The sequence below is a fragment of the Heterodontus francisci genome, chromosome 23 (genome assembly GCF_036365525.1).
Source record: "Heterodontus francisci isolate sHetFra1 chromosome 23, sHetFra1.hap1, whole genome shotgun sequence".
In the NCBI taxonomy this organism is placed as follows: Eukaryota; Metazoa; Chordata; class Chondrichthyes; order Heterodontiformes; family Heterodontidae; genus Heterodontus; species Heterodontus francisci.
In genome coordinates, this window is record NC_090393.1 from 70,236,739 (window position 1) to 70,264,683 (window position 27,945).

The following is a 27,945-nucleotide window of genomic DNA, read 5'->3' on the forward strand; positions in this document are numbered from 1 at the left end:
TCAGCTATGAGCTCCCACCTCCATGTTGCCTCGTTGAAGGAGACGAGCCTCTGAAGCCACGTGAATCCAGTGCACCATTTACAAAATCCAAGCCCGACAATAAAATCACTCTCAATTGACTCTTAACCACCGTAGCTACCTGCCCACCATGTCGCCATCTTTGCCGCCATTGGTAAACTCGGTATGGGATGTCATGAAGTCCAACGTGTCCCATCTCAATTTTATGTCCCCTTTGCCTCAGTTCCCATCCCCTAGGTCCACTTAAAAGTCTGCCACAGAACTCACAATTGTTAAGTTCCCACCATAAAATGTTAAGGTACTTTGGGTGAATTCTATTGTTGAGACAAAGATAGAATGATAAGAAATCAGTTGATCGATGTACAAGTTTTATTTCACACTTGATACAAAGCAGGAAACAGGATATTAAATTCAAAATACATTTTAATGTTCCTAAAATAGAAGGTTATTAACCCATCTACTGCTGATACTCTCTCCCTCACCCAGTATTGAAATTGCCAGATTAGCCTGTCTTCAGCACAAACCCTGGTCATCCCAGCACAGCCTTCTTGATGAATTTCCAGGAGCTCCACTAACCAGCTGAGCTGAATGACAGATGGAATTAACTGTCTATGGCCTCTCCACAATCCAGTCTTTCACTCTGCAACTGCACCTTCTCCTGGTCATCCAATCTGCCAAACCGTCACCTGCTTCTCTCTGTAACCATGACCCCCAGTCAGGTTCCACAGATGCCCAGCATTGTTCTTCAGCCCATTCCATCCCAGGTTTTAATTCCTTGTCTCCTGACTGACAAACACAGTCCCGTTACCACCTTCCCCGAGCAAGTCCCAGGAGGTTTCTGACTGCAGTGGGTGAGTAACAGGATGGAGTCACCAGCAGTCCCTTAGTGTCTCCCCAGCCTTATCATCTATTTAAATGCACTTTGAACATTTTCTGAGAGTTCTGAAGGTCTCGACTGGGCTGCAGCCTCTTTCCTAATGAAAGAACCAGAGTTATGGGGGCAGACTGCAGAAACTTGCTATTAAGCCTTGAAAGGAGGCCTCCAACAGGTGAACTTATAGAAGAGATGCATAAAGATTGTTACAGTCTGCAAAAGGTGAATGCAGAAAATGACGGACTAAATGCTAGGAGTTGAGAGGGTCCAGGTTCTGGCAGGCCCCTCCTCTACCCCAGCTATTCACAGTATATGCACCACTGCACTGGGAGAGACACCGAGCAGAAGATTTGGTCTGTGATTCAGCATGTTTATTTACCAACAGTAAAAGACCAAGTATTGAGCACCTCAGTTAAAGGGAAGCCTGAAATACAGAGTCACCAGAGTGGGTAATGTGCTATTGGAAAACTCTGCTCCAACATTCTGGTCTGAACAGAGATCGGCAGAGGGAGAAAATAACCATTTAACAGGTTGACCGATCGGTGATTGAAATTTATCAGTGGCTACAGGTGGGGATTAGCTAGCAGTTAAAGACTATGCCCCTTTGTCACTAATTAGGTTCTTACCAAAATGAATACGAAGCAAAGAAAGAACTTGCAGCTGTCACCACCCTCAGTTCATGCCAAAGCTCTTCACAGCGCAAGAATTGCTTTTGAAGTATAATCAATGTTATATAGGGAAACATGGCTGTCAATCCATGCACAGCAAGATCCCACAAGCAGCAATGAAACACATGACCAGTTTTGGCAGTGCTGTTGCCCAGGAAGCACAGAACTCTTTTTCATCTTTGAATAGTAGTGTGGGATCTTTTGTATTCACCTGAACAGACAAACTGGGCCTCAGTACTGCCCTAAAGTGCCAGTCGAGATTGTATGCTCAAGTCCTTGAGTGAAGTTTGTACTTTAAACCTTCTGATTCAGAGGCAAATCAACTGAGCAAAGCTGACAAGTACAGCTTAAAGGCAATATTAATCACCTCCCAGTCTTTCCACTTCAAGGACTACTTGTCCAGCTAAGAAACAAGTTCTCTGGCCCTTCCCAAAGTGACAGTGGAGCAGTGATTTGAGTAAAGATGTAGGAAACCATCAGAAACTTTCAGTTGAAGTTAGCAGGCACACTACCCGAATATTTCACATCTACTCATAGAATACAGATATTTCCACAGAATGACAGCCCACAAATATGAAGCTTTTAAACAAACATTACTGGTCCATTCATACCAGGTCCATTGTTGCCACAATGCTGATTCCATCTTCTCCTTCAATTGGTTAATTCAAAGAATAGTTTCAGGCCCAATTGAATATAATTTTTGTTCTTAATGTGTATCTGAAGGTACAAAAACTTGGTGAAAGATTCTAATTTCCCTGGAAGAGTTCTTCAGCCCACACTTCAGATCACACAAAGACGTGGAATTAAGGATTGCTTCTGTTTTTCCTTATGCAATTAGCAGCCAGAACATAATCACAAGAGCCACAAAGAGGAAAAGGCGAGACAGAAACTGTTCATCCACATACTGCGGTGTTCCAGGGGCTGCTGCAGGGTGAAAGGGCACAGAAACAGTCATATTCCAGCATCTGGAGACAGTTGTACATTAAAAGCCTCCCTCCCTCCTTGCACAATTTATTTCCTTGTCTCCTGTTCCAGGTGTGTGGGCTCTAACTCCAGGTGCACTGGTCACCTCCAGTTCCTGCCTTCCCATTCATGCCTGAGCTTAAATAGTGAAATTATTTGAAGGTAACCTGGACTAAACTCATCAGGGGTCTTTGGAATCATCAGTGGCTTTTTATACAGCACACCGAATATAAAGAGACCATGAATTTGTCATTGAGTGTGGATAAGATAGAGACTGCACCACATATGGCAAGTGGAGAACCATCTTTGAACCGGTTCTATGCAGTACTGGATGTTATCTGTACAAAATGGAGAATGTGTTGATTTTAATCAAATACCTGGAGGTGGGCGGCCATCGTTGATATTAAAGGCTGTCGCAAAAATCCCAAATGGAAATGCACCAATCCCAAATGACATCTGGAATCCTCCATCTCCAAACCCAAATCCTTGGAATCCCTGGAAAATATGATTGTGACAGTGATTCAACATGAGGCAGGTTATAATGAACTAAGTGTAGCACATCCACTACCAAAATCACTTTTATAGCCTCCATGATATAAAACATCTCACAGCACTTCACAAAATTAAAAATGAGAGCACATGGAATTGGAGGCAATCTATTAACATGGGTAGGCAATTGATTAGGAGGTAGGAGATTGAGTAGGGGTAATGGATATGCACTCCAATTGGCAGGTGTCCTTCAGGCTTCTGTAATGGGGCCTCAGCTTTTCACTATATTTATCAATTTCATAGATGAAGGAATGGAGAGCTATATATCGACACCATTAAGGACAAAGCAGCCTGCTTGATCAGCATCCCATCCACCATCTTAAACATTCACTCCCTCCACCACCACCGCAGTGGCAGTAGTGTGTACCATTCTACATGATGCACTGCAGCAATGCACCAAGGATCCTTCGACAGCACCTTCCAAACCCACGACCTCTACCACCTAGAAGAACAAGGGCAGCAGATGCATGGGCACACCACCTGCAAGTTCCCCTCCAAGCCACACAACATTCTGACTTAGAACTAATATCGCCATTCCTTCACTGTCGCTGGGTCAAAATCCTGGAATTCCCTTCCTAACAGCACAGGGTGTAGCTATACCACACAGACTGCAGCGGTTCAAGAAGGCAGCTCACCACCTTCTCAAAGGCAATTAATCAATCTGGAATTTAAAAAAAAGCTAGTCTAATGGTGACCATGAAGCATTGTCAATTGTTGTAAAATCCCATCTAGTTCACTAATGTCCTTTAGGGAAGGAAATCTGCCATCCTTACCTGGCCTGGCCTACATGTTACTCCAGACCAAATGTGGTTGACTCTTACATGCCCTCTGAAATGGCCTAGCAAGCCACTCAGTCGTATTAAAACCGCTAAAAAGTGTAAGATAAGTAATGAAACCAGACAGACCACCTGGCATCGCCCTAGACACTGGAAATGACAATGGCAAATCCAGCCCCATCGACCCTACAAAGTCCTCTTTACTAACGTCTGGGGGCTTGTGCCAAAGTAGGGTAGCTGTCCCACAAACTAGTCAAGCAACAGCCTGACACAGTCATACTCCTGGAATCATACCTTACAGATAATATCCCTGACACCACCATCACCATCCCTGGGTATGTCCTGTCCCACCGGCAGGAGAGATCCACCAGAGGTGGCGGCACAGTGGTATACAGTTGGGAGGGAGTTGCCCTCGGAGTCAACATTGACTCTGGACCCCATGAAGTCTCATAGCATTAGGTCAAACAGGGGCAAGGAAACATCCTGCTGATTACCACCTACCAACCAACTCCCGCACACTCGGCTGATGAATCAGTTGAACACCACATGGAAGAGGAACTAAGGATAGCAACGGCACAGAATGTACTCTGGGTGGGGGACTTCAATGTCCATCACCAAGAGTGGCTCAACAGCACCAGTACTGACGGGGTTGGCCGAGTCCTAAAGGACATAGCTGCTAGACTGTTTCTGTGGCAGGTGGTGAGGGAACTAATAAGAGGGAAAAACCTACTTGACCTCGTCCTCACAAACAACCTGTCGCAGATGCATCTGTCCATGACAGTACTGTTGGAGTGACTGCTGCACAGTCCTTGTGGAGACGAAGTCCTGCCTTCACATTGAGGATACCCACCATTGTGTTGTGTGTCATTTGCCTGAGTGAGGCAATGCCAGAGTGAACTTGGAAATTTGGGGTGCACCAGGTAAGTTCTGGCGAGTTTTTGTCAAGTTTAAACTTTAGATTGTCAGGCTTTAAAATCTCCTTCACTGCGTTCTATTTCCCTCCTAGTGTTTGATAAAGTGTCTACCAAAACCGTTTGCCTTTGCTCCATGACCTTATGTCCTATCAACACCTTGCCTTTTGTAATCTCTTGCCCCACCCCTGCTTTATTTCCTTAAAACCTGTTACATTTCTAATGTTTGCCAGTTCTGATGAAGGGTCACTGACCTGAAACATTAACTCTGCTTCTCTCTCCACAGATGCTGCCAGACCTGCTGAGTATTTCCAGCATTTCTTGTTTTTACTTAAAATCTCCTGGTTAGGTAAATAGCCTTGTTAGACAAGAAGCAGCCAACAGTGGCAGTTATATGTTAATCATTTGAAAGTAGTTAGGTTCAATCGGTGTTAGTTAACTATTGTAGCAGAAAGCTGAGCGAGTGAGTCATCAGAATCTCTACATAAAGCAGAATAGTTTCTTAGCCGAATGCAGTGAGGGAATGCAGTGAATGGTGACATCTGCCTGAGTGAGGCATTGCCAGAGTGATTTTGGAAATTTGGTGCATGTGGGAATTCGGTGCAGAGGGGCTCCTTTTCCTATTTTTTTAGCCTCCAACAGCTGACAAGTCTTCCCATTGACTCCAAGTGCAACTTTCCATTACTTCAGCTGTGAGAATTATTAACTAATTGACTAATTAAAAAATAAGGTTGCAGAGAGATGGCAGGGCCGGTGGTGTGCTGCAACTGCAGCTTGCACGACTGCAGCTCAGAATTGCTGAGCTGGAGACTGAGTTGCAGACATTGCAGAGCATCAGGGAGGGGGAACAATTACTGCGACACTATTCCAGGAGGCAGTCACACCTCTCAGAGTAGTACAACCACTAGAGATGGTCAATGGTCAGGGGCAGGAGGGTGTGACTGCGAGAGAGGCAGGTAGGAGGAATCAGCATGTACTGATGGAGGAGCCTCAGCCCCTAACCTTGTCCAACAGGTACAAACAAGGTCCTTGCTACCTGTGTGGATGAAGAGAGGACTGCAAGGTGGATGAGTGGACTGACCATGGTACCATGGTGCAGGATGCCACTCCAGTGGGGGGGAAGAGAAGAGGAATGTGGTAGTGATAGGAGACAGTATAGTCAGGGGGATAGATACTGTTCTCTGCAGCCGCGACCGGGACCTCCGATGGCTGTTGCCTGCCCAGTGTCATGCTTAAGGATGTCTCCTTGTGGGTGGAGAGGAACCTGGAGTGGGATGGGGAGGATCCAGTTATCGTGGTCCATGTGGGAACCAATGACATAGGTAGAACCAGAACTGATGTTCTGCTTAGAGAATTTGAGGAGTTAAGGTCCAAACTAAAACACAGAACATTTTCAGGTAATCATCTCTGGATTGTTACCTGAGCCACGCACAAATTGGCACAGGGTCAAGCAGATTAGAGAACTAAACACATGGCTCAAAGAGTGGTGTGAGAAGAAGGGGTTTTGATTCTTGGGGCACTGGCATCAGTACTCAGGGAAGAGGGAACTATTCCATTGGGATGGGCTTCACTTGACTTGGGCTGGAACCAGTGTCCTGGCCAATTGCATAACTAGGGCTGTGGACAGGACTTTACACTAACGGGGGAGGGCGGGGGATTGGGTAAAGGGAAATTTAGAAAACCAAAGAGAGGGGTCAGGGCATTGGAGCAGGATAGTGATGTAGGTAAATGCCAAATGGGACAGAGTTTAATAAAAATTGTACATTGGCAAATAAGGTCATCGCAGGGAATAGAGGTTAAAAAAATGAAATTTATCTGAATGCATGAAGCATCTGTAATAGGATAGATGAACTAGAGGTAGATGATCCAGTTCTAACTGTCATTTCCAAGACATGGTTACAAGGAGATCAAGGTTGGGAAATGAATATTCCAGGGTACACAATATTTCGGAGACACAGACAGAATGGCAAAGGAGGAGGGGTAACCCTGATAGTAAAGGATGACATAAGGACATCAAGAAGGGGGGATCTGGCTTCAGAAGATCACGAAGGATCCCCCCCACTCTCTCACTCTCTCTCTGCTCCCCCCCCACTCTCTCACTCTCTCACTCTCTCTCTGCTCCGCCCCCACTCTCTCGCTCTCTCTCTGCTCCCCCCCCCACACTCTCGCTCTCTCTCTGCTCCCCCCCCACTCTCTCGCTCTCTCTCTGCTCCCCCCCCACTCTCTCGCTCTCTCTCTGCTCCCCCCCCACTCTCTCGCTCTCTCTCTGCTCCCCCCCCACTCGCTCGCTCTCTCTCTGCTCTCCCCCCACTCGCTCGCTCTCTCTCTGCTCCCCCCCCACTCGCTCGCTCTCTCTCTGCTCCCCCCCCACTCGCTCGCTCTCTCTCTGCTCCCCCCCCACTCGCTCGCTCTCTCTCTGCTCCCCCCCCACTCGCTCGCTCTCTCTCTGCTCCCCCCCCACTCGCTCGCTCTCTCTCTGCTCCCCCCCCACTCGCTCACGCTCGGCTCCCCCCCCACTCGCTCACGCTCGGCTCCCCCCGCTCTCGCTCGCTCGGCTCCCCCCGCTCTCGCTCGCTCGGCTCCCCCCGCTCTCGCTCGCTCGGCTCCCCCCGCTCTCGCTCGCTCGGCTCCCCCCGCTCTCGCTCGCTCGGCTCCCCCCGCTCTCGCTCGCTCGGCTCCCCCCGCTCTCGCTCGCTCGGCTCCCTCCGCTCTCGCTCGCTCGGCTCCCCCCGCTCTCGCTCGCTCGGCTCCCCCCGCTCTCGCTCGCTCTCGCAGGGGGAAATCACTGGTGAATATCAAAACTGAGTTGAGGCAGGGGTGTTAAAGGTGACAGAATCAAGGCGGGTAGACGGAGTTAAGATAAAAATCAGCCATGATCTAAATGGCCGAACAGACTTGAAGGCCTGAAAGACCTTCTCTTGTTTCAATTTTCAGAGGCAAAACTAATCAGAAACTGAACAGTGGTGAAAGGAAGGGCCATAAACAAAGGAACAGGCTGAAGTTGGGCTAAGGAGGGTTCGAAGGAGAGGACAGAGGTGGAGGGACTGAGGTGTTGAAGTCCCGATGACAGATTCAAAAGCCACCAGAGTTGGAGAAAATGACACAGGAATATAGGTGGTTTAAAGGTAGTGAGTGGCAAGGCTATGGAAAGACTTGAGGAAAAACAAGGATTCTGAAATCAGCAAGGTAAGGGAAGGGTAGCCAAAGAAACTCATGGGATAGGATCCCAGATGTGCAATTTTACATAGAATTACAAGAACAGAAACAGGCTACCTGGCCCAACTGGTCTGTGCTGGTGTTTATGTTTATTTTATTTTTTATTTATTTAGAGATGCAGCACTGAAACAGGCCCTTCGGCCCACTGAGTCTGTGCCGACCAACAACTACCCATTTATACTAATCCTACATTAATCCCATATTCCCTACCACATCCTCACCATTCTCCTACCATCTATCTACACTAGGGGCAATTTACAATGGCCAATTTACCTATTAACCTGCAAGTCTTTGGCTGTGGGAGGAAACCGGAGCACCCAGTGGAAACCCACGCGGTCACAGGGAGAACTTGCAAACTCCGCACAGGCAGTACTCTGAACTGAATCCGGGTCACTGGAGCTGTGAGGCTGCGGTGCTAACCACTGCGCCACATAAGCCACCTCCCACCTTACCTCCTCTCATCATATCAGCATATCCTTCTACTCCTTTCTCCCTCAAGTACTTATGTAGTTTTCCCTTGAATGCATCTATGCTGCTTGTCTCAACTACTTCTTGTGATAGCGAGTTCTGCATTCTCATTACTTGAGTCATAAATCCTGTAGGGAATTCAGAAGACATGTCTTTAGTGACCATCTTACAATAATGGCTCCGAGTTTTGGACTTTCCCAATAAAGACATAATTTCTAGGTCTAGCCTATCAAACGATTTCATAATTTTTAAGATCTGTATTGGGTCATCTCTTCGTCTGAGCCGGTTATTTATTTTATTTATTTAGAGATACAGCACTGACCATCAACCACCCATTTATACTAATCCTACATTAATCCCCTTACCCTCTCACATCCTCACCTTCTCTCCTTTGGCTGTGGGAGGAAACCGGAGCACCCGGCGAAAACCCACGCGGTCACAGGGAGAACTTGCAAACTCCGCACAGGCAGTACCCAGAATTGAACCCGGGTCACTGGAGCTGTGAGGCTGCGGTGCTAACCACTGCGCCACTGTGCACTCTCAGATCTGGTATCATCCTTGTAAATCTTTTTTTTCACTAATGCTTATCTATTCCTTTAGTAATTACGAAGACCAGAACTGAGCACAGTACTCAAACTGTGGTCTAGCCAAGGTTCTATACAATTTAACATAACTTCTTTACTTTTCAATTCTATCCTACCAGCAATGAATCCAAGTACAGAATTTGTGAAAATTCTATAGACTCTGGAACAGTTCCAACGTATTGGAGGGTAGCTAATGTAACCCCACTATTTAAAAAATGAGGGAGAGAGAAAACAAGGAATTATAGACTGGTTAGCCTGAAATCAGTAGTGGGGAAAATGCTCGAGTCCATTATAAAAGATGTAATAGCAGAGCACTTGGAAAACAATGACAGGATCAGACAAAGTCAACGTGGATTTAAGAAAGGGAAATCATGCTGGACAAATCAACAGTAATTTTTTTGAGGATGTAACTAGTAGAATAGATAAGTAAGAACAGTGGATGTGGTGTATTTGGATTATCAGAAGGCTTTTGATAAGGTCCCACATAAGAGATTAGCATGCAAAATTAAAGCACATGGGATTGAGGATAAGGTACTGACATGAATAGAGAACTGGTTGGCAGACAGGAAACAAAGAGCAGGAATAAACGGGTCTTTTTCCGAGTGGCAGGCAGTGACTAGTGGGGTACCACAGGGATCAGTGTTAGGACCCCAGCTATTCACAATATATATTAATGATATAGATGAGGGAATTAAATGGAATATATCTAAGGTTGCAGATGACACAAAGCTGGGTGCGTGTGAGAGTGGTGAGGAGGATGCAGAGAAGCTCCAATGTGATTTGGACAGGTTGAGTGAGTGGGCAAATACATGGCAGATGCAGTATAATGTGGATAAATATGAGGTTATCCACTTTGGTGGCAAAAACAGAAAGGCAGATTATCCGAACAGCGATAGATTGGGAAAGGGGGAGGTGCAGCGAGACCTGGGTGTCCTTGTGCGCCAGTCGCTGAAAGTAAGCATGTAGGTACAGCAGGCAGTTAAGAAGGCAAATGGTATGTTGGCCTTCATATAGAGAGGATTTGAGTACAGGAGCAAGGATGTCTTGCTGCAATTATACAGGGCCTTGGCGGGACCACATCTGGAGTATCGTGTGCAGTTTTGGTCTTCTTATCTGAGGAAGGATGTTCTTGCTATGGAGGGAGTGCAGTGAAGGTTCACCAGACTGATTCCTGGGATGGCAGGACTGACGTATGAAGAGAGATTGTGTCGATTCGGCTTGTATTGGCTAGAGTTTAGAAGAATGAGAGGGGATCTCATAGAAACCTACAAAATTCTAACAGGACTAGGCAGACTAGATGCTGGAAGGATGTTCCCAGTGGTGGGGGAGTCCAGGGCCAGGGGGTCACAGTCTAAGGATAAGGGGTAAGCCACTTAGGACTGAGATGAGGAGGATTTCTTCACCTAGAGAGTGGTGAACCTGTGGAATTCTCTACCACAGAAAGCAGTTGAGGCCAAATCATTAAATATATTCAATAAAGAATTATATATAGTTCTTAGGGCTAATGGGATCAAGGGATATGGGGAAAAAGCGGGAACAGGGTACTGGGTTTGGATGATCAGCCATCATCGTATTGAATGAGAGCAGGCTCGAATGGCCAAATGCCTACTCCTGCTCCTATTTTTCTGTTTCGATGTCCTGCAATCTCAGGTTTTCCTCCTCACTATTTACGACACCACCAATTTTCGTGTCATCTGTACAAACAGTTTGCACTCAGACCATCTTGTTTGCTCCTGGACTGAGAAGGTATCTCCTGTCTGCTCCCATATCTTTCTCAAGTCTCTGAATCCACTGAAGACACATGAACCCCAAGAGAGAAAAGTCTGCTACAGCGAACAAGGTTTACCAAGAATTCTGGGCCCAACGAAAAGCAAGATCTACCTACAGTCAAGGACTTTACAGTGAACTCCAAGAACCGTCACAAAAACTCTTCAGATATTGCCTCAAACTTTTCCACTTTATTTTTCTGCTGCTCTTTTCATGCGTGTATCGTGTTTGCATGCTATCGAGGGCGGGTCGTGTATCGGTAGGCGTTAACCAATTAGAATTTAAGTTCAAGTTTAATAAACTTCAACATTCACATTTTCACATTATACTGCATCTGCCATGTATTTGCCCACTCACTCAACCTGTCCAAATCACACTGGAGCTTCTCTATAGAAGCTTTTACAGTCAGTTGTTATGTTCTCTGCAAGCTTACTCTCATTCTATTTTCCCCTTCTTAATCAATCCCTTTGTCCTCCTTTGCTGAATTCTAAGCTGCTCCCAATCCTCAGGTTTGCTGCTGGTTTCGGGCCATTTTATATTTCTCCTCCTTGGATCTAATACTTTCCCTAATTTCTTTTGTAAGCCACAGATGAGCCACCCTTCCTGTTTTATTTTTGCGCCAGACAGGAATGAACAATTTTGTAATTCATCCATGCGATCTTTAAATGCTAGCCATTGCCTATCCACTGTCAACCCTTTAAGTAACTTCCCCCAATATATCATAGCCAACTCGCGCCTCATACCTTCATAGTTTCCTTTTTTCAGGACCCTAGTTTCGGAATCAACTCTCTCCCTCTCCAGCTTAAAGATTAATTCTATCATGTTATAGTCGTTCTTCCCCAAGGGACCCCGCACAAGATTGTAAACTAATCCTTTCTCATTACACAATACTCAGTCTAGGATGACCTGTTCTCTCGTTGGTTCCTCAACATATTGGTCCAAAAAAACCATCATGTACGCACTCCAGGAATTCCTCCTCTACAGTATTATTGCTAATTCGGTTTTCCCAATCTATATGTAGATTAATATCACCCATAATTACAGCTGCACCCTTATTGTATGTGCCTCTAATTTCCTGTTTAATGCCCTCCTCTACATCACCACTGCTGTTTGGGGGTCTATATACAACCCCCTTGGTGTTTCTTAGCTCCACCCATACAGATTTCCACATCAGGATTCTCTGAGCTAATATCCTTCCTCACTATTGTATTGATTTTCTCTTTCACTAACGATGCTACACCACCTCCTTTCCCTTTTTGCCTGTCCTTGCTAAATATTGAATACCCTTGGATGTTCAGTTCCCATCCTTGGTGACCCTGCAGCCATGTCTCCGTAATCGCAACTATATTGTATCCATTTACATCTATTTGCGCGGTTAATTTGTCTACCTTATTGCGAATACTCCGCACATTGAGACACAATGCCTTTAGGCTTGTCTTAATATTCTTATTTACCTTAGCATTATTTCGCACTGTGGCCCTATTTGTTTCTTGCTGTTGATTTCTATGCCTTCCACTTTTGCCTTTTTGTTTCCTGTCTTTCGTTTCTATCCTCGTTTCCTCCTCCTCAGTCTCCCAGCTCAGGTTCCTATCCCCCTGCCATTCTAGTTTAAATCCTCCCCAACAGCACTGGCAAAACCCCCCGCGAGGACATTGGTTCCGGTCCTGCCTAGGTGTAACCAGTCCTGCTTGTACAGGTCCCACCTTCCCCCAGAACTGGTCCCGATGTCCCAGGAATCTCCAGCCAAGCATTCATCTAGTCTATTCTCCTGTTCCTATACTCACAAACACGTGGCACAGGAAGTAATCCTGAGATTACTACCTTTGAGGTCCTGCTCTTTAATTTAGCTGCTAACTCCTTAAATTCATCTTTCAGGACCTCATCCCTTTTTCTACCTATGTTGTTGGTACCGACATGTAACACGACCACTGACTGTTCACCCTCCCCCTTCAGAATGTCCTGCAGGCAGTCAAGATGTCCTCCAAGACATCCTTGACCCTAGCACCAGAGAGGCAACATACCATGCTGGAGTCTTGTTTGAGGCTACAGAAACGCCTGTCTGTTCCCCTTACAATTGAATTTCCTATCACTATGGCTCTCCCAGTCTTTCACCCCCGACCCTGCTGTGCAGCAGAGCCATCCATGGTGCCACGAACTTGGCTGTTGCTGCTTTCCCCTCGCAGGCCATCCCCCCCCACAACAGTATTCGAAGTGATATATCTGTTTGAGAGGAGAATGACCACAGGGGACTCCTGCACTACCTGCCTGCGCCTACTATCCAATAGACGATATAGATGGGCTGGTAAGATGGGCAGAGCAATGGCAAATGGAATTTAATCCTGAGAGGTATGAAGTGATGCATTTTGGGAGGACTAACATAGAAACATAGAACAGGAGTAGTAGGCCATTCGAGCCTGCTCTGCCATTCAATACAATCATGGCGAATCATCCAAATTCAGTAACCTGTTCCCGCTTTCTCCTCATATTCCTTGATCCCATTAGCCCTAAGAACTATATCTAACTCTTTCCTGAATATATTTAATGATTTGGCCTCAACTGCTTTCCGTGGTAGAGAATTCCACAGGTTCACCACTCTCTGGGTGAAGAAATCTCTCCTCACCTTCGTCCTAAATGGCTTGCCCCTTATCCTTAGACTGTGACCCCTGGTCCCGGACTCCCCCGCCATCGGGAACAACCTTCCAGCATCTAGTCTGCCTAGTCCTGTTAGAATTTTGTAGGTTTCTATGAGATCCCCTCTCATTCTTCTAAACTCTAGCCAATACAAGCCGAATCGACCCAATCTCTCTTCAGACGTCAGTCCCGCCATCCCAGGAACAGGCGGCACAGTGGCGCAGTGGTTAGCACCACAGCTCCAACGACCCGGGTTCAATTATGGGTACTGCCTGTGTGGAGTTTGCAAGTTCTCCCTGTGTCTGCATGGGTTTCCTCCGGGTGCTCCGGTTTCCTCCCACAGCCAAAAGACTTGCAGGTTGGTAGGTAAATTGGCCATTATAAATTGCCCCTAGTGTAGGTAGGTGGTAGGGGAATATAGGGACAGGTGAGGATGTGGTAGGAATATGGGATTAGTGTAGGATTAGTATAAATGGGTGGTTAATGGTCGGCACAGACTCGGTGGGCCGAAGGGCCTGTTTCAGTGCTGTATCTCTATATCTATATCGAATCAGTCTGGTGAACCAATGTCCTCTGGCTCCACCCACAGATTACCCCCTTGGTCCCTAATGGTTCCTACTCTTTCCCTGGTTATCCTCTTCCCATTGATATACTTATAGAATATCTTGGGATTTTCCCTACTTTTACCAGCCAGAGCTTTCTCATATCCCCTCTTTGCTCTCCTAATTGCTTTCTTAAGCTCCATCCTACACTTTCTGTACTCCACTAATGCTTCTGTTGATTTGCTCTCCTTGTATTTGCTAAAAGCCTCTCTTTTCCTTCTTATCGTACCCTGAATGTTTCTGGTCATCCATGGTTCTCTGGGCTTGTTGCTCCGACCTGCTACTCTAGAGGGAACATGTTGGGCCTGTACCCTCCCCATTTCCTTTTTGAATGCCCCCCCACTGCTCTTCTGTGGATTTCCCGACAAGTAACTCTTTCCAGTCTACCTTGGCCAGATCCTGCCTTATTTTACTAAAATTGGCTCTCCCCCAATCCAAAACCTTTTTTTGCATCTTGTCTATTTCTTTCTCCATAACAAGCTTAAATTGTACCATGTTGTGGTCGCTATCACCAAAATGTTCCCCCACCAATACATCAACCACCTGTCCGGCTTCATTCCCCAGAATTAGGTCCAGCACTGCACCCTCCCTTGTTGGATCCTCTATCCATGCAGTTGGACTGTGCCGTACCACCTATCCTTCGTGGAGCAGTTTCTGCGGGAAAACACCTTTGACCACCGATCCATCAGGCAGTGGTCTGCACGGAATGTCCTCAAGGCCCTACGGGAAAAGGAGACGGTGGATCCTGTCGGATGGTTCCCCGAGCAGACCGCCAAAGTCATTTGGCGGAATGCCTCATCACCAGAACTTTCAAACAAGCACCAAGATGTAGCTTGGTTGGTGGTGAGAAGAGCCCTTCCCGTCAGATCCTTCCTGCACGCCTGAAGTCTCGCTCCCTCCGCACAATGCCCCCGTGGTGGCTGTGGTGGGGAAGAGACGGTTGCCCACCTCCGCCTGGAATGTGTCTTTGCAAAGTAGGTGTGGAAAGAGATGCAGTGGTTTTTGTCGAGGTTTATCCCAAGCAGCTCTGTAACACAGGAGTCTGTGCTCTACGGCCTGTTCCCAGGGAGACACACAGAGACAAACATTAACTGCTGCTGGAGGACTATCAATTTGGTGAAAGACGCCCTTTGGTCTGCCAGAAATTTGCTGGTCTTCCAGCGCAAAGAGTTGTCCACCACCGAATGTTGCAGACTGGCACATTCCAAGGTCCAGGACTACGTGCTGAGGGACGCAATAAAGCTTGGGACAGCTGCAGCAAAGGCTCAATGGAGAAAGACCACAGTGTGAGGTCCCCCACCAAGCTGAACTGAGGGGCTGGATCCATGGGAAACCCCTCGAACTGTATCAGGAAAATTTTCATTTGCTGTAAAATGTAAAAATGTAATTGGCATGACAAATGTGAAATGGAAGGGTTGTGAGGCAACTCATGATTGTATCGAAGGAAACTGATCACCTTTGCACTGTTTGTATTTTTTGACTTGGTGCTGTTTGAAACTGGTAATGTAATTTTTACAGATTTTTATGAATAAAGTATATTTTGGAAATAAAAAAAAAAATCCTCTGCATATTGAGCTAAAAAGTTCTCCCGTATACATTTTAAGAACTCCACTCCATCTAAGCCCTTAACACGATGACTATCCCAATTAATGTTGGCAAAATTGAAATCACCTCATATAATTACCCTATTATTATTTTTAAACACCTCTGCGAATTGCGCACATATTTGCTCCTCAATTTCCCGCTGACTATCTGGGGGTCTATAATAAACACCTAGCAATGTGGCTGTCCCTTTTTTATTCCTAAACTCTACCCATAAAGCTTCATTTGATGCCCCCTCTAAGATATCATCTCTCCTTACTGCAGTAACTGACTCCTTAACTAATATTGCAATGCCCCCTCCTCTTTTACCCCCTCCTCTGTCTCGCCTGAAGATTCTATATCCCGGGATATTGAGCTGCCAATCCTGCCCCTCCCTCAACTGTGTCTCCGTGATGGCTACTTTATCGCAATTCCACGTGTCAATCCTTGCCCTTAACTCATCCGTTTTACCTGTAATGCTCCTGGCATTAAAGTAGAGGGCCATCCATCCTGGTCTTACTCCCTTGAAACTTACTTCCGTTGTATTCCCTCTGACTTGTTTGCTTTTCTGTGTTTAGCTGTGTCCCTATTCTGTTAGGAGTCTGTGTCCCCTCCCCCTGCCAAATTAGTTTAAACTCCTCCCAACAGCAATAGCAAACCCGCCAGCAAGGATGTTAGTCCCCCTCTGGTTCAGATGTAGACCGTTCCTCTTATACAGGTCCCACCTTCCCCAGAAACAGTCTCAGTGGTCCAGGAATCTAAAACCCTCCCTCCTGCACCAACTCTTAAGCAACGCATTCATCTGTGCTATTCTCCTATTTCTATACTCGCTAGCACGTGGCACTGGGAGTAATCCAGAGATTACAACCCGAGAGGTCCTGCTTTTTAGTCTACTGCCTAACTCCCTGAATTCTTGATGCAAGACCTCATCCCTCTTTCTATGTATGTCATTGGTACCAACATGTACCATGACCTCTGCCTTATCACCCTCCCCCTTCAGGATGCCCTGCAGCCATTCAGTGACATCCCAGACCCTGGCACCAGGGAGGCAACACACCATCCTGGAGTCATGCTGACAGCCACAGTAGCGCCTATCTGTTCCCCTGACGATAGAATCCCCTATTACTATTGTTCTTCCTCTCTTTCTCCCTTCCTGTGCAGACAGGCTGCTTGTGGTGCCAGAAGCTTGGCTCTGTCCGCACTCTCTGGAGGAATCAGCCTCCAAAATGGAATACCGATTTGCAAGCGAGACCCCAGGGGACTCCTAAACTACCTGCCTGTTTCTCTTGGACTGCCTGGTGGTCACCCATTCCCTTCCTTCCTCAAGTCCCTTCAGCTGCAGTGTGACCACCTCTCTCAACGCGCTATCCACGATGCTCTCAGACTCACGGATGCTCCAGTGTTTCCAGCCACCGTTCCAGCTCAACTTCCCCTGCCAGCAGTCTGAAGGGATCATTCCCTCTGCGACACACTGGTCCACTCCTCCATTTACCTCACCACCTCGTCCCCTTCCTATGCAATCGCAGGAGGTGTAATACCTGCCCTTTTACCTCCTCTCTCCTCACTATCCAAGACCCCAAACACTCCTTTCAGGTGAAGCAGTGATTTACTTGTACTTCTTTCAATGTAGTATACTGTATTCGCTGCTCACAATGCGGTCTTCTCTACATTGGGGAGACCAAATGCAGATTGGGTGACCACTTTGTGCAACACCGTCGCTCAGTCCGAAAACATGACCCCGAGCTTCCTGTCGCTTGCCATTTCAACACATCCCCCGGCTCTCATGCCCACATCTCTGTCCTGGGCTTGCTGCAGTGTTCCAGTGAACATCAATGCAAGCTCAAGGAACAGCATCTCATTTACCAATTAGGCACGTTTCAGCATACTGGACTGAACACTGTGTTCAATAATTTCAGAGCATGACTGCTCGCCCCCACCTTTTTTATTTTTAGTTTTAGTTTTCATTTTTATTTTATTTGTTTGTTTCATCATTCATTTTTTTAACCATGTGCCTGCCCACTGTTTTTTTTCATGTTTGTGCTTTTGGCTAGGGCTTTTCATTATTCTGTCATTTAACACCCTCTCTGCACTAACGCTTTGTCTTTTCACCACACCGTTAACATACCGTTTGCCTTTGCTCCATGGACCAACACCTTCCCTTTTGGTATCTCTTGCCCCACCCCTGTTTTATTTGCTTAAAACCTATTACATTTCTAACCTTTGCCTGTTCTGACGAAAGGTCACTGACCTGAAACGTTAACTCTGCTTCTCTCTCCACAGATGCTGCCAGACCTGCTGAGTACTTCCAGCACTTTTTGTTTTTATTTCAGTAATCCTGTTCCTTAGTAACAGGAACAAAGCACAAACACAAAGAAACATGGGGAGATCACAGGGGAGCTGGCGATGTAGTGGCAATATCACTGGACATGTAATCCAGAGGCCCCAGCTAATGCCTGGAGAAATGGGTTGCAATCCCACCAAGGTAGCTGGTGGAAGTTAAATTCAAATAATAAATAAATTCAATTAATAAATAAAAAATCAGTAATGGTGCCATGAAATTATCGATTGTTGCAAAAACCCATCTGGTTCACTAATGTTCTCTCAGGGAAGGAAATTTGCTGTCCTTACCTGGTCTGGTCTACATGTGACTCCAGACCTACAGCAATGTGATTGACTCTTAACTGCCCTCTGAAATGGCCAAGCAAGCCACTCAGTTCAAGAGCAATTAGGGGTGGGCAACAAATGCTGGCCTGCCAGCGACACCCACATCCCATGAAAGAATCAAACAAATTTACTATCCAACAATTTCTACAAATCATTCACCTTATCCTCTAACTTCAATGTGTCCCTCCACCAATTTTCTCGTGATCTTTTAGCTCCTGCTCTGAAATGAATGAAAGTGCACTTACCCCTCTACTCTCTGGCTCGGGTCTTTGGCCTTGTGGTCTTGGAGGAGTTTTCTCTCTAAAATAGAACAGTAGTAGGCAAAGTATAAAGCTGTTCACGAAATGGGCAGAATGAATCTAATTGCTTATGCTGAATGGGAGCACTCAGAAAAATGATGGTATCCCATAAGTTTTAGAAGTAGATAATTTAAAAACAAATTAGAGAGATGGACAGTACCAAGAATGGGCCGCTATCTATCATGGCCCTGCAACTCTTAAGCAGCAAGGGAAACCGTGTGAATATAAGAGAGCCCTTGATTCTCTTTCGCAGGGCAAGACCACCCAACTTAGGGAAGAGGGTAAACAGATATTTGTCAATTCACACAATGAAAAATAAAACACTCACTGTTTTAATCGTTGTTCAAATGAGTGACAAGGCCACAAGGGCGGCACAGTGGCGCAGTGGTTAGCACCGCAGCCTCACAGCTCCAGGGACCCGGGTTCGATTCCGGGTACTGCCTGTGTGGAGTTTGCAAGTTCTCCCTGTGTCTGCGTGGGTTTTCTCCGGGTGCTCCGGTTTCCTCCCACAAGCCAAAAGACTTGCAGGTTGATAGGTAAATTGGCCATTATAAATTGCCCCTAGTATAGATAGGTGGTAGGGAAATATAGGGACAGGTGGGGATGTTTGGTAGGAATATGGGATTAGTGTAGGATTAGTATAAATGGGTGGTTGATGTTCGGCACAGACTCGGTGGGCCGAAGGGCCTGTTTCAGTGCTGTATCTCTAATCAAATCATTTATTGTGGTAGGAATTAAGTTATCAGTATGTTAGATTTGGGGGTTGGGGTCAGGGGAGGAAAGTGCTGAATGGATGCCTTGATTAAGGCATTAATGCTTATTTGAGTTTTGATAAGTCTGGAAACTTTTAGGGTAATTTTCCTCATACCAGCCACAAATGAGCTGATTTGAAGTTACGACTTGTGTGTAACTGTACAGAACCAGGACACAATAGGTGCTTACTACTCAGTCCACATCCAGCATCTTTTAACCAGACTTGAAACAATTTTAATCTACTGCCTTGTTCTGTCCTTATTTACGTGAGCTAATTCATGAGGCGTTCCTCCTCTAACATTGTGTCAGGAATGAGTCTCACAGGCACCATTTTGGAGTATCTTAAATGTAACCAGAACCCCCCAAAAGGCAGCAAACACAGAAACATAGAAAATAGGAGTAGGCCATTCGGCCCTTCAGGCCTGCTCCGTCATTCAAAAAAGATCATGGTTGATCGTCTAATTCAGTATCCTGCTCCCGCTTTCTCCTCATACCCTTTGATCCCTTTGGCATTAATATATCTATCTCCTTCTTGAATATAGTTAATGACTTGGCCTCCACTGCGTTCTGCAGTAGAGAATTCCACAGGTTCACCACCCTCTGAGTGAAGAAATTCCTCCTCAGCTCGGTACTAAATGGCATACCCCGTTTCTGAGACGGTGACCCCTGGTTCTGGACTCCTCAGCCATCAGGAACATCCTTCCTGCATCTAGCCTGTCTAGTCCGGTAAGAATTTTATAGGTTTCTATGAGATCTTCTCTCATTCTTCTAAACTCTAGTGAATATAGGCCTAGTCAACCCAATCTCTCTTCATACGTCAATCCTGCCATTCCAGGAATCAGCCGAGTAAATCTTCTTTGCACTCCCTCCATGGCAAGATCATCCTTCCTCAGATAAGGAGACCAAAACTGCACACAATACTCCAGATGTGGTCTCACATACAAGGCCCTGTATAACTGCAGTAAGACCTTCTTGCTCCTGTACTCAAATCCTCTTGCAATGAAGGCCAACAAACCATTCGCCTTCCTAACTGCTTGCTGCACCTGAATGCTTGCTTTCAGTGACTGGTGTATAAGGACACCCAGGTCTCATTGTACCTCTCCCTTTCCCAATCTATCACCATTCAGTTAATTATCTGCCTTTCTGTTTTTACAACCAAAGTGGATAACCTCACATTTATCCATGCTATACTGCATCTGCCATGCATTTGCCTACTCACTTGTTTATTCCTACACTCTGCTTCCTGTCTGTCAACCAATTCTCAATCCATGCCAGTATATTACCCCCAACCCCATGTGCTTTTAATTTTGCACACTAACCTCTTATGTGGGACCTTATCAAAAAGCCTTCTGAAAATCCAAATAGACCACATCAACTGGTTCTCCCTCATCTACTCTACTAGTTACATCCTCAAAAAACTCCAGTAGATTGGTTAAGCATGATTTCCCTTTCGCAAACCCATGCTGACTTTGTTCAATCCCGTTTATGCTTTCCAGGTGTTCTGCTATCACATCCTTTATTACAGACTCTAGCATGTTCCCCACTACTGATATAAGGCTAACTGGTCTATTAGTCCCTGTTTTTTCTCTCCCCCCTTTTTTAAATAGTGGGGTTACATTTGCCACCCTCCAATCTGTAGGAACTGCTCCAGAGTCCAGAATTTTGGAAGACCACCCATCCACTATTTCCAGGGCCACTTCCTTTAGTACTCTGGGATGGAGATTATCAGGCGCTAGGGATTTGTCAGCCTTTAACCTCATTAATTTCCCGAGCACCATTTTTTTTTTTACTAATACCGATTTCCTTCAGTTCCTCACTCTCATGAGACCCTTGGTTCCCTAACATTTCCGGGAGATTATTTGTGTCCTCCTTTGTGAAGACACAACCAAAGTATGTGTTTAATTGTTCTGCCATTCCTTTGTTCCCCATTATAATTTTCCCCGTTTCTGACTGTAAGGGACTTACATTTGGCTCCACAAATATCCCCATCTCAATGATGGGGGAACCCAGCACGTCAGTGCAAAAGATAAGGATGAAGCATTTGCAACAATCTTCAGCCAGAAGTGCCGAGTTGATGATCCATCTCGGCCTCCTCCTGAAGTCCCCAGCGTCACAGATGCCAGACTTCAGCCAATTCGATTCACTCCGCGTGATATCAAGAAACGACTGAAGGCACTGGATACTGCAAAAGCTATGGGCCCTGACAATATTCTGGCAATAGTACTGAAGACATGTGCTCCAGAATTTGCCACGCCTCTAGCCAAGCTGTTCCAGTACAGCTACAACACTGGCATCTACCCTGCAATGTGGAAAATTGCCCAGCTATGTCCTGTACACAAAAAGCAGGACAAGTCCAACCCGGCCATTTACCACCCCATCAGCCTACTCTCAATCATCAGTAAAGTGATGGAAGGTGTCATCAACAGTGCCATCAAGCAGCACTTGCTTAGCAATAACCTGCTCAGTGACGCTCATTTTGGGTTCCACCAGGGCCACTCAGCTCCTGACCTCATTACAGCCTTGGTTCAAACATGGGCATAAGGGCTGAACTCAAGAGATGAGGTGAGAGTGACTGCCCTTGACATCAAGGCAGCATTTGACCGAGTATGGCATCAAGGAGCCTAGCAAAACTGAGGTCAATGGGAATCAGGGGGAAACCCTCCACTGGCTGGAGTCATACCTAGCGCAAAGGAAGATGGTTGTGGTTGTTGGAGGTCAATCATCTGAGCTCCAGGACATCACTGCAGGAGTCCCTCAGGGTAGTGTCCTCGGCCCAACCATCTTCAGCTGCTTCATCAATGACCTTCCTTCAATCATAAGGTCAGAAGTGGGGATGCTCACTGACGATTGCACAATGTTCAGCACCATTCGTGACTCCTCAGATACTGAAGCAGTCCGTGTAGAAATGCAGCAAGACCTGGACAATATCCAGGCTTGGGCTGATAAGTGGCAAGTAACATTCGCGCCACACAAGTGCCAGGCAATGATCATCTCTAACAAGAGAGAATCTAACCATCTCCCCTTGACATTCAACGGCATCAATGCCGCTGAATCCCCCACTGTCAACATCCCAGGGGCTACCATTGACCAAAAACTGAACTGGAGTAGCCATATAAATACCGTGGCTACAAGAGCAGGTCAGAGGCTAGGAATCCTGAGGCGAGTAACTCACCTCCTGACTCCCCAAAGCTTGTCCACCATCTACAAGGTACAGTCAGGAGTGTGATGGAATACTCTCCACTTGCCTGGATGGGTGCAGCTCCAACAACACTCAAGAAGCTCGACACCATCCAGGACAAAGCAGCCCGCTTGATTGGCACCCCATCTACAAACCCTAACTCCCTCCACCACCGACGCACAGTGGCAGCAGTGGGTACCATCTTCGAGATGCACTGCCGCAAAGCACCAAGGCGCCTTAGACAGCACCTTCCAAACCCGCAACCTCTACCAACTAGAAGGACAAGGACAGCAAATGGGAACACCACCACCTGCATGTTCCCCTCCAAGTCACACACCATCCTGACTTGGAACTATATCGCTGTTCATTCACTGTCACTGGGTCAAAATCCTGGAACTCCCTTCCTAACAGCACTGTGGGTATACCTACCCCAAATGGACTGTAGCAGTTCAAGAAGTCAGCTCACCACCACCTTCTCAAGGGCAATTAGGGATGGGCAATAAATCGCCAACTTTAAGGGCATTTAAGTGGTCATTGGATAGACATATGGATGAAAATGGAATAGTGTAGGTCGGATGGTTTCACAGGTAGGCGCAACATCGAGGGCCGAAGGGCCTGTACTGCGCTGTAATGTTCTAAAAAAAAATACTGGCCTGGCCAGCGACGCCCACATCCCATGAATGAATTTTTAAAAAGTATGTGTTTAATTGTTCTGCCATTCTTTTGTTCCCCATTATAATTTCCCCTGTTTCTGACTGTAGGGGACTTACATTTGTCTTCACTCATCTTTTTCTCTTCACATATTTATAGAAGCTTTTACAGTCAGTTTTTATGTTCCCTGCAAGTTTACTCTATTTTCCCCTGCTTAATCAACCTCTTTGTCCTCCTTTGCTGAATTCTAAACTGCTCCCAATCCTCAGACTTGCTGCTTTTTCTGGCAATTTTATATGCCTCCTCTTTGGATCTAACATTATCCCTAATTTCTTTTGTAAGCCACCTTCCCGGTTTTATTTTGGCACCAGACAGGAATGAATAATTGTTGTAATTCATGCACACCTTTAAATATTATCCATTGCCTATCCACCGTCAACCCTTTTAGTAAAGTTCCCAGTCTACCATGGCCCACCCGTGCCTCATAGCTTCGTAGTTTTCTTTATTTAGATTTAGGACCCTGGTTTCGGATTCAACTACTTGACTCTCCAGCTTAATGAAGAAATCTATCATGTATGTCGCTCCTCCCCAAGGGACCCCGCACAACAAGACTGTTAATTAATCCTTTCTCATTGCACAATACTCAGTCTAGGATAGCTTGCTCTCTAGCCTGTTCCTCAATGTATTGATCTAAAAACCCATCATGCACACACTCCAAGGAATCCTCCTCCACGGTTATATTGCTAATTTGGTTTGACCAATCTATATGTAGATTAAAATCACCCATGATTACAGTTGTACCCTTATTGCATGCATCTCTAATTTCCTGTTTAATGCCATTCCTTACATCTCCACTACTGTTTGTGGGCCTATAGACAACCCCCACCAACATTTTCTGCCCCATGGTGTTTCTTAGCTCTACCCATACAGATTCCACATCATGATTTTCCAAGCCAATCTCCTTCCTCACTATTGCATTCAACTAAACTAAACTACTAACAACACTACCCAACATCCTTTCCCTTTTTGCCTGTCCTTCCTAAACATTGAATACCCCTAGATGCTCAGTTCCCAACCTTGGTCACCCTGCAGCCATGTCTCCATGATCGCAACTATATCATAATCGTTTATATCTATTTGCGCTGTTAATTCATCTACCTTATTGCGACTGCTCTGTGCATTAAGACACAATGCCTTTAGTCTTGTCTTTTAAAAATTGTTAGTCATCGTGGCAAAAGGTCGATCACAAACATCAACCAACATTGGGAACATGCACCTCGGTTCAAAACCTGGTCAGTTCCAGAAACTCATCACAGCTTCTGAACTTCTCGACAAACTTTCTTTCTCCTGAAGGGTTCTCTCACATTAATCATTTTAATGTTGCTTTCAAAACAAGTGACGCGATTTGAGGAGGCATGACTGATGAGAGGAGGCCTTCAATTTCTTTTAATTTTAATGGCCTCAACCTTGCAAAAGAGAGAGAGATTCCTAGTGGTCCACTAACAACCTCTCCCTCTGCAAGCTCATCCACCTTTTTGCCTTCATCCCCTCTTTCCCACTAGCAAAAGCAAATCACAGCATATTTCTGGGATGCATCCTATGGAATTTGTAAACTGTTTTTGAGAAATTAGTGCAAAGCACTGCAATGCAATTTACAAATGTTGATTCAAATTGTGAGAGGAGTAACTGGGCCCAGGTTCCATTGTACTGCTTGATGAATCCTCTCCCAAATCAGACGATTATGACATTAGCCGCACCAGACAAAACTGGCTCAAGTTACACGGAAAAACTCCGACAGAATATGGTAGACTTAAAGACCCCACTGAATGAGAACGCTGAAAAGATTTTGTTCAAAAACAGAGACCCTGCCTCTCACTGCCACTGTCAGAATACAAATACCAGAGGCTTTCAGTTAGTGACTGTCTTTTTTATTTGGGTAAGATTTCTCATTTTTATGATGAGAAGCGATAGAAAGTGCTTCATATTCCACCATTCTCTGACCAGATCACTTACAGAACAGAATGGAGAAATGCCATTCAGCCCACATACTCCATCACAGCCTCAGAGGTAATGCTCCAAACAAATGTATAATGATCCTCAAACTGCACAACATTCACCCAACCTCATCTCAGTCACACTCAGTCCTATACTGCTGCCACATAATCCACGTATGTACAAACTGGGCAGGGACATTCTCCTCACAGTTGACTGTTCAGTTCTCGGGATGGGGAGGAGTTGACATTAGTACAGTTGCTTTGATTTTCTCACCTGGGATCCTGCTGACCGGTGCTTCCTCTTCCATAAAGGGGAATGACTTTGTCTCGACTGATGCCTGCTTTGCAAACGGGGCAAACCTGTCGGTTAGGTCTGGTCTCTAACCACTGTCGGAATACAAACACCAGAGGCTTTCAGTTAGCGATAATCTCACCACAAATAAAGCAAAGAAAACAGCATTTCCAGCAAATCCAACTGTAAAGGGCAAGTCATGTCAAACTAACCTAGTTGAATGTTTTGAGGTCACTAACATAATGCACTGTCTATGGATTTTATTTATATGGACTTCCAGAAGGCAACTGTTGACAAAAATGAGAGTGCATGGAATTAGAGATAACGAATTGACATGGGCAGGAATTTGGGTAGGAAGTATGAGTGTGGGATTATTGTAATCCAATTTAACTAGTGGTGCCATTCAGGGATTTGTACTGGGGCCTCAGCTTTTCACTATTTTAATCAATGACTTAAATAAAGAACATGCATATATCTAAGTTTGTTGATTACACTAAGGGATAGTAAATTGCGTGGAAGGAAGTAAAAATTGCAATGGGGCGCAGATAGATTAAGTGAGTGAGTGAAACTGTGGCAATGTGGGAAAGTGCGAGAATGTCCACTTTGAACCTAATAAAAATTGATTAGATTATTTGCTAAATGGCGCAAAGCTAGAAACCGTGGAAGAGCAGAGTGTTGAGGGTGCCAGTGCAGAAATCATTAAAAACTAGTGAAATGGAACAAAAAATATAAACGGCTAATGGAAAGTTGGCCTTTATCTGAATGGACTGTAATGTGAGTTATATAAAGCTCTGGCTAGGGCAGGGCTAAAGAGTGGTGAGTCGAAGAGACATAGTAGCTGGGAGGAAAAAAGACAGAAATGCAAGGAGAAAGCCAACTGTGCAACAGCCCCGACAACCAATTTTATCTGCAGCGCCTGTGGAAGAGTCTGTCACTCTAGAATTGGCCTTTATAGCCACTCCAGGCACTGCTCCACAAACCACTGACCACCTCTAGGCGCTTACCCAATTGTCTCTCGAGACAAGGAGGCCAAAGAAGAGACTAGAGCCCATCTGCAGTACTGTTGCTCAGATCTAGGCACTACATCGCAAGAAGGATATTATTGGTCTTGGAGTGGATGCAGCACAGAATCACCAGAATGATACTAGGGCTAAATTAGGGTTACATAAACTAGGCTTTATTCCCTTGAATGGGTGTTTTGCGTCCTGATGTGGGTATCAGTGGGGCAGTCAATTTTTTGGCTGATGCCTTTACCAGCTTTGCAATCTCACAAAAGGGGACTTAGTTTTCGACCTGAGCTGGAGATAAAGTTGACAATGGCTGTTTTATTGATTAGAAAAGATCAATCATGTATCAATGTGTGGCTTGATCTCTATAGCACATCAGAGATGTGAACAACTCCTAACCCACATCAGCAAAAGGAGGAACTTCCATTTCTACAGTGCCTTTTGTCACCTCAAGTAATAGTTTTGAAATGCAGTCATTTTTGAAACACAGCAGCCAATTTACACACAGCAAGGCCCTACAAACAGCACTGAAATAGTGACCAAATAATCTATCTTTGAGAGAGATAAATATCGGCCAAGATTCCAGCGAGAATGTCTCTGTTCTCCTTTATCAAAATAACATAGAGAGCTTTTACGTTCACCTAACAGGGCAGATGGGCCTCAGCTTAACGTCTCACCTGAAAGACAACACCTCCAATTGCGTAACACTCCCTCAGCCTACATTATGTGCTTGAGTCCCTGGGCTGGGACTTGAACTGAAAAGCACTTGTTACCACTGAGCTACAACTGACACTTCAACCAATAAGCAATCTTAATTTCAGCATTCCAAAATCAATGGCTCACTGAACAAAGTGAAAGTTAGGAAGAGCTCACTGAACAAATTGAAAGTAACAGAGACGTACCTGGTGCAAGCAGGGCCAGCTGTAGATATCCACGGGTTTTTACCGAAAACAGGAAAAAAAATTGCAAGAATTAGCATACTTGAACTTTTAGAAACATATCCTTCAACACCACCCACCCTCTCAGTCCTGACCTCCCCTTACCAGAACAGGTGGCCGCACAGGCTGATTACCGCGTCCTTGGCCGTGTCCAAACAGATATTGCACTCGAACGTACTGTCCTGGCCTCTGCTGTCCCCGGGGCCGGGGCCTGGGCCTCTGCTGTCCCCGGGGCCGGGACCTCTGCTGTCCCCCGGGCCTGGGCAGGGGCCTCTGCTGTCCCCCGGGACGGGGCCTGGGCCTCTGCTGTCCCCCGGGCCTGGGCCGGGGCCTCTGCTGTCCCCCAAGCCTGGGCCTCTGTTGTCCCCCGGGCCTGGGCCGGGACCTCTGCTGTCCCCCGGGCCTGGGCCTGGGCCTGGGCCTGGGCCTGGACCTGGGCCTCTGCTGTCCCCCGGGCCTGGGCCGGGACCTCTATCAGCATCAGCCGCCGTCGAACTCAAACTCGCCATCTCCCTTCTAACAACACGCAGACATCCGCCTCGTCACCGGAACTGACTGTCT

General features: G+C 46.0%; 1 protein-coding gene across 1 annotated transcript; it reads right to left on the minus strand.

Annotated features, from left to right (window-relative positions):
• Positions 1-369: 369 nt before the first annotated feature.
• On the minus strand, positions 370-27,945 carry rnf185 (ring finger protein 185). Its single transcript, XM_068055475.1, has 6 exons — positions 27,490-27,945; positions 27,349-27,367; positions 25,422-25,534; positions 18,518-18,572; positions 2,901-3,018; positions 370-2,484 (listed from the first exon to the last, which is right to left on the minus strand). The coding sequence occupies exons 1-6, from the start codon at positions 27,891-27,893 to the stop codon at positions 2,387-2,389; spliced, it is 807 nt and encodes a 268-aa protein (XP_067911576.1). The 5' UTR covers positions 27,894-27,945; the 3' UTR covers positions 370-2,386.

Excerpts from the sequence above, each read along its gene's own strand:
- rnf185 (XM_068055475.1), bottom strand. The coding sequence starts at position 27,893 with ATGGCGAGTTTGAGTTCGACGGCGGCTGATGCTGATAGAGGTCCCGGC. Across the intron at positions 18,573-25,421 it reads ACCGGTCAGCAGGATCCCAG|AGAGAAAACTCCTCCAAGAC; the intron begins GTGAGAAAATCA and ends GTTCTATTTTAG. Across the intron at positions 2,485-2,900 it reads CGATGGCCGCCCACCTCCAG|CAGCCCCTGGAACACCGCAG; the intron begins GTATTTGATTAA and ends TTCACCCTGCAG.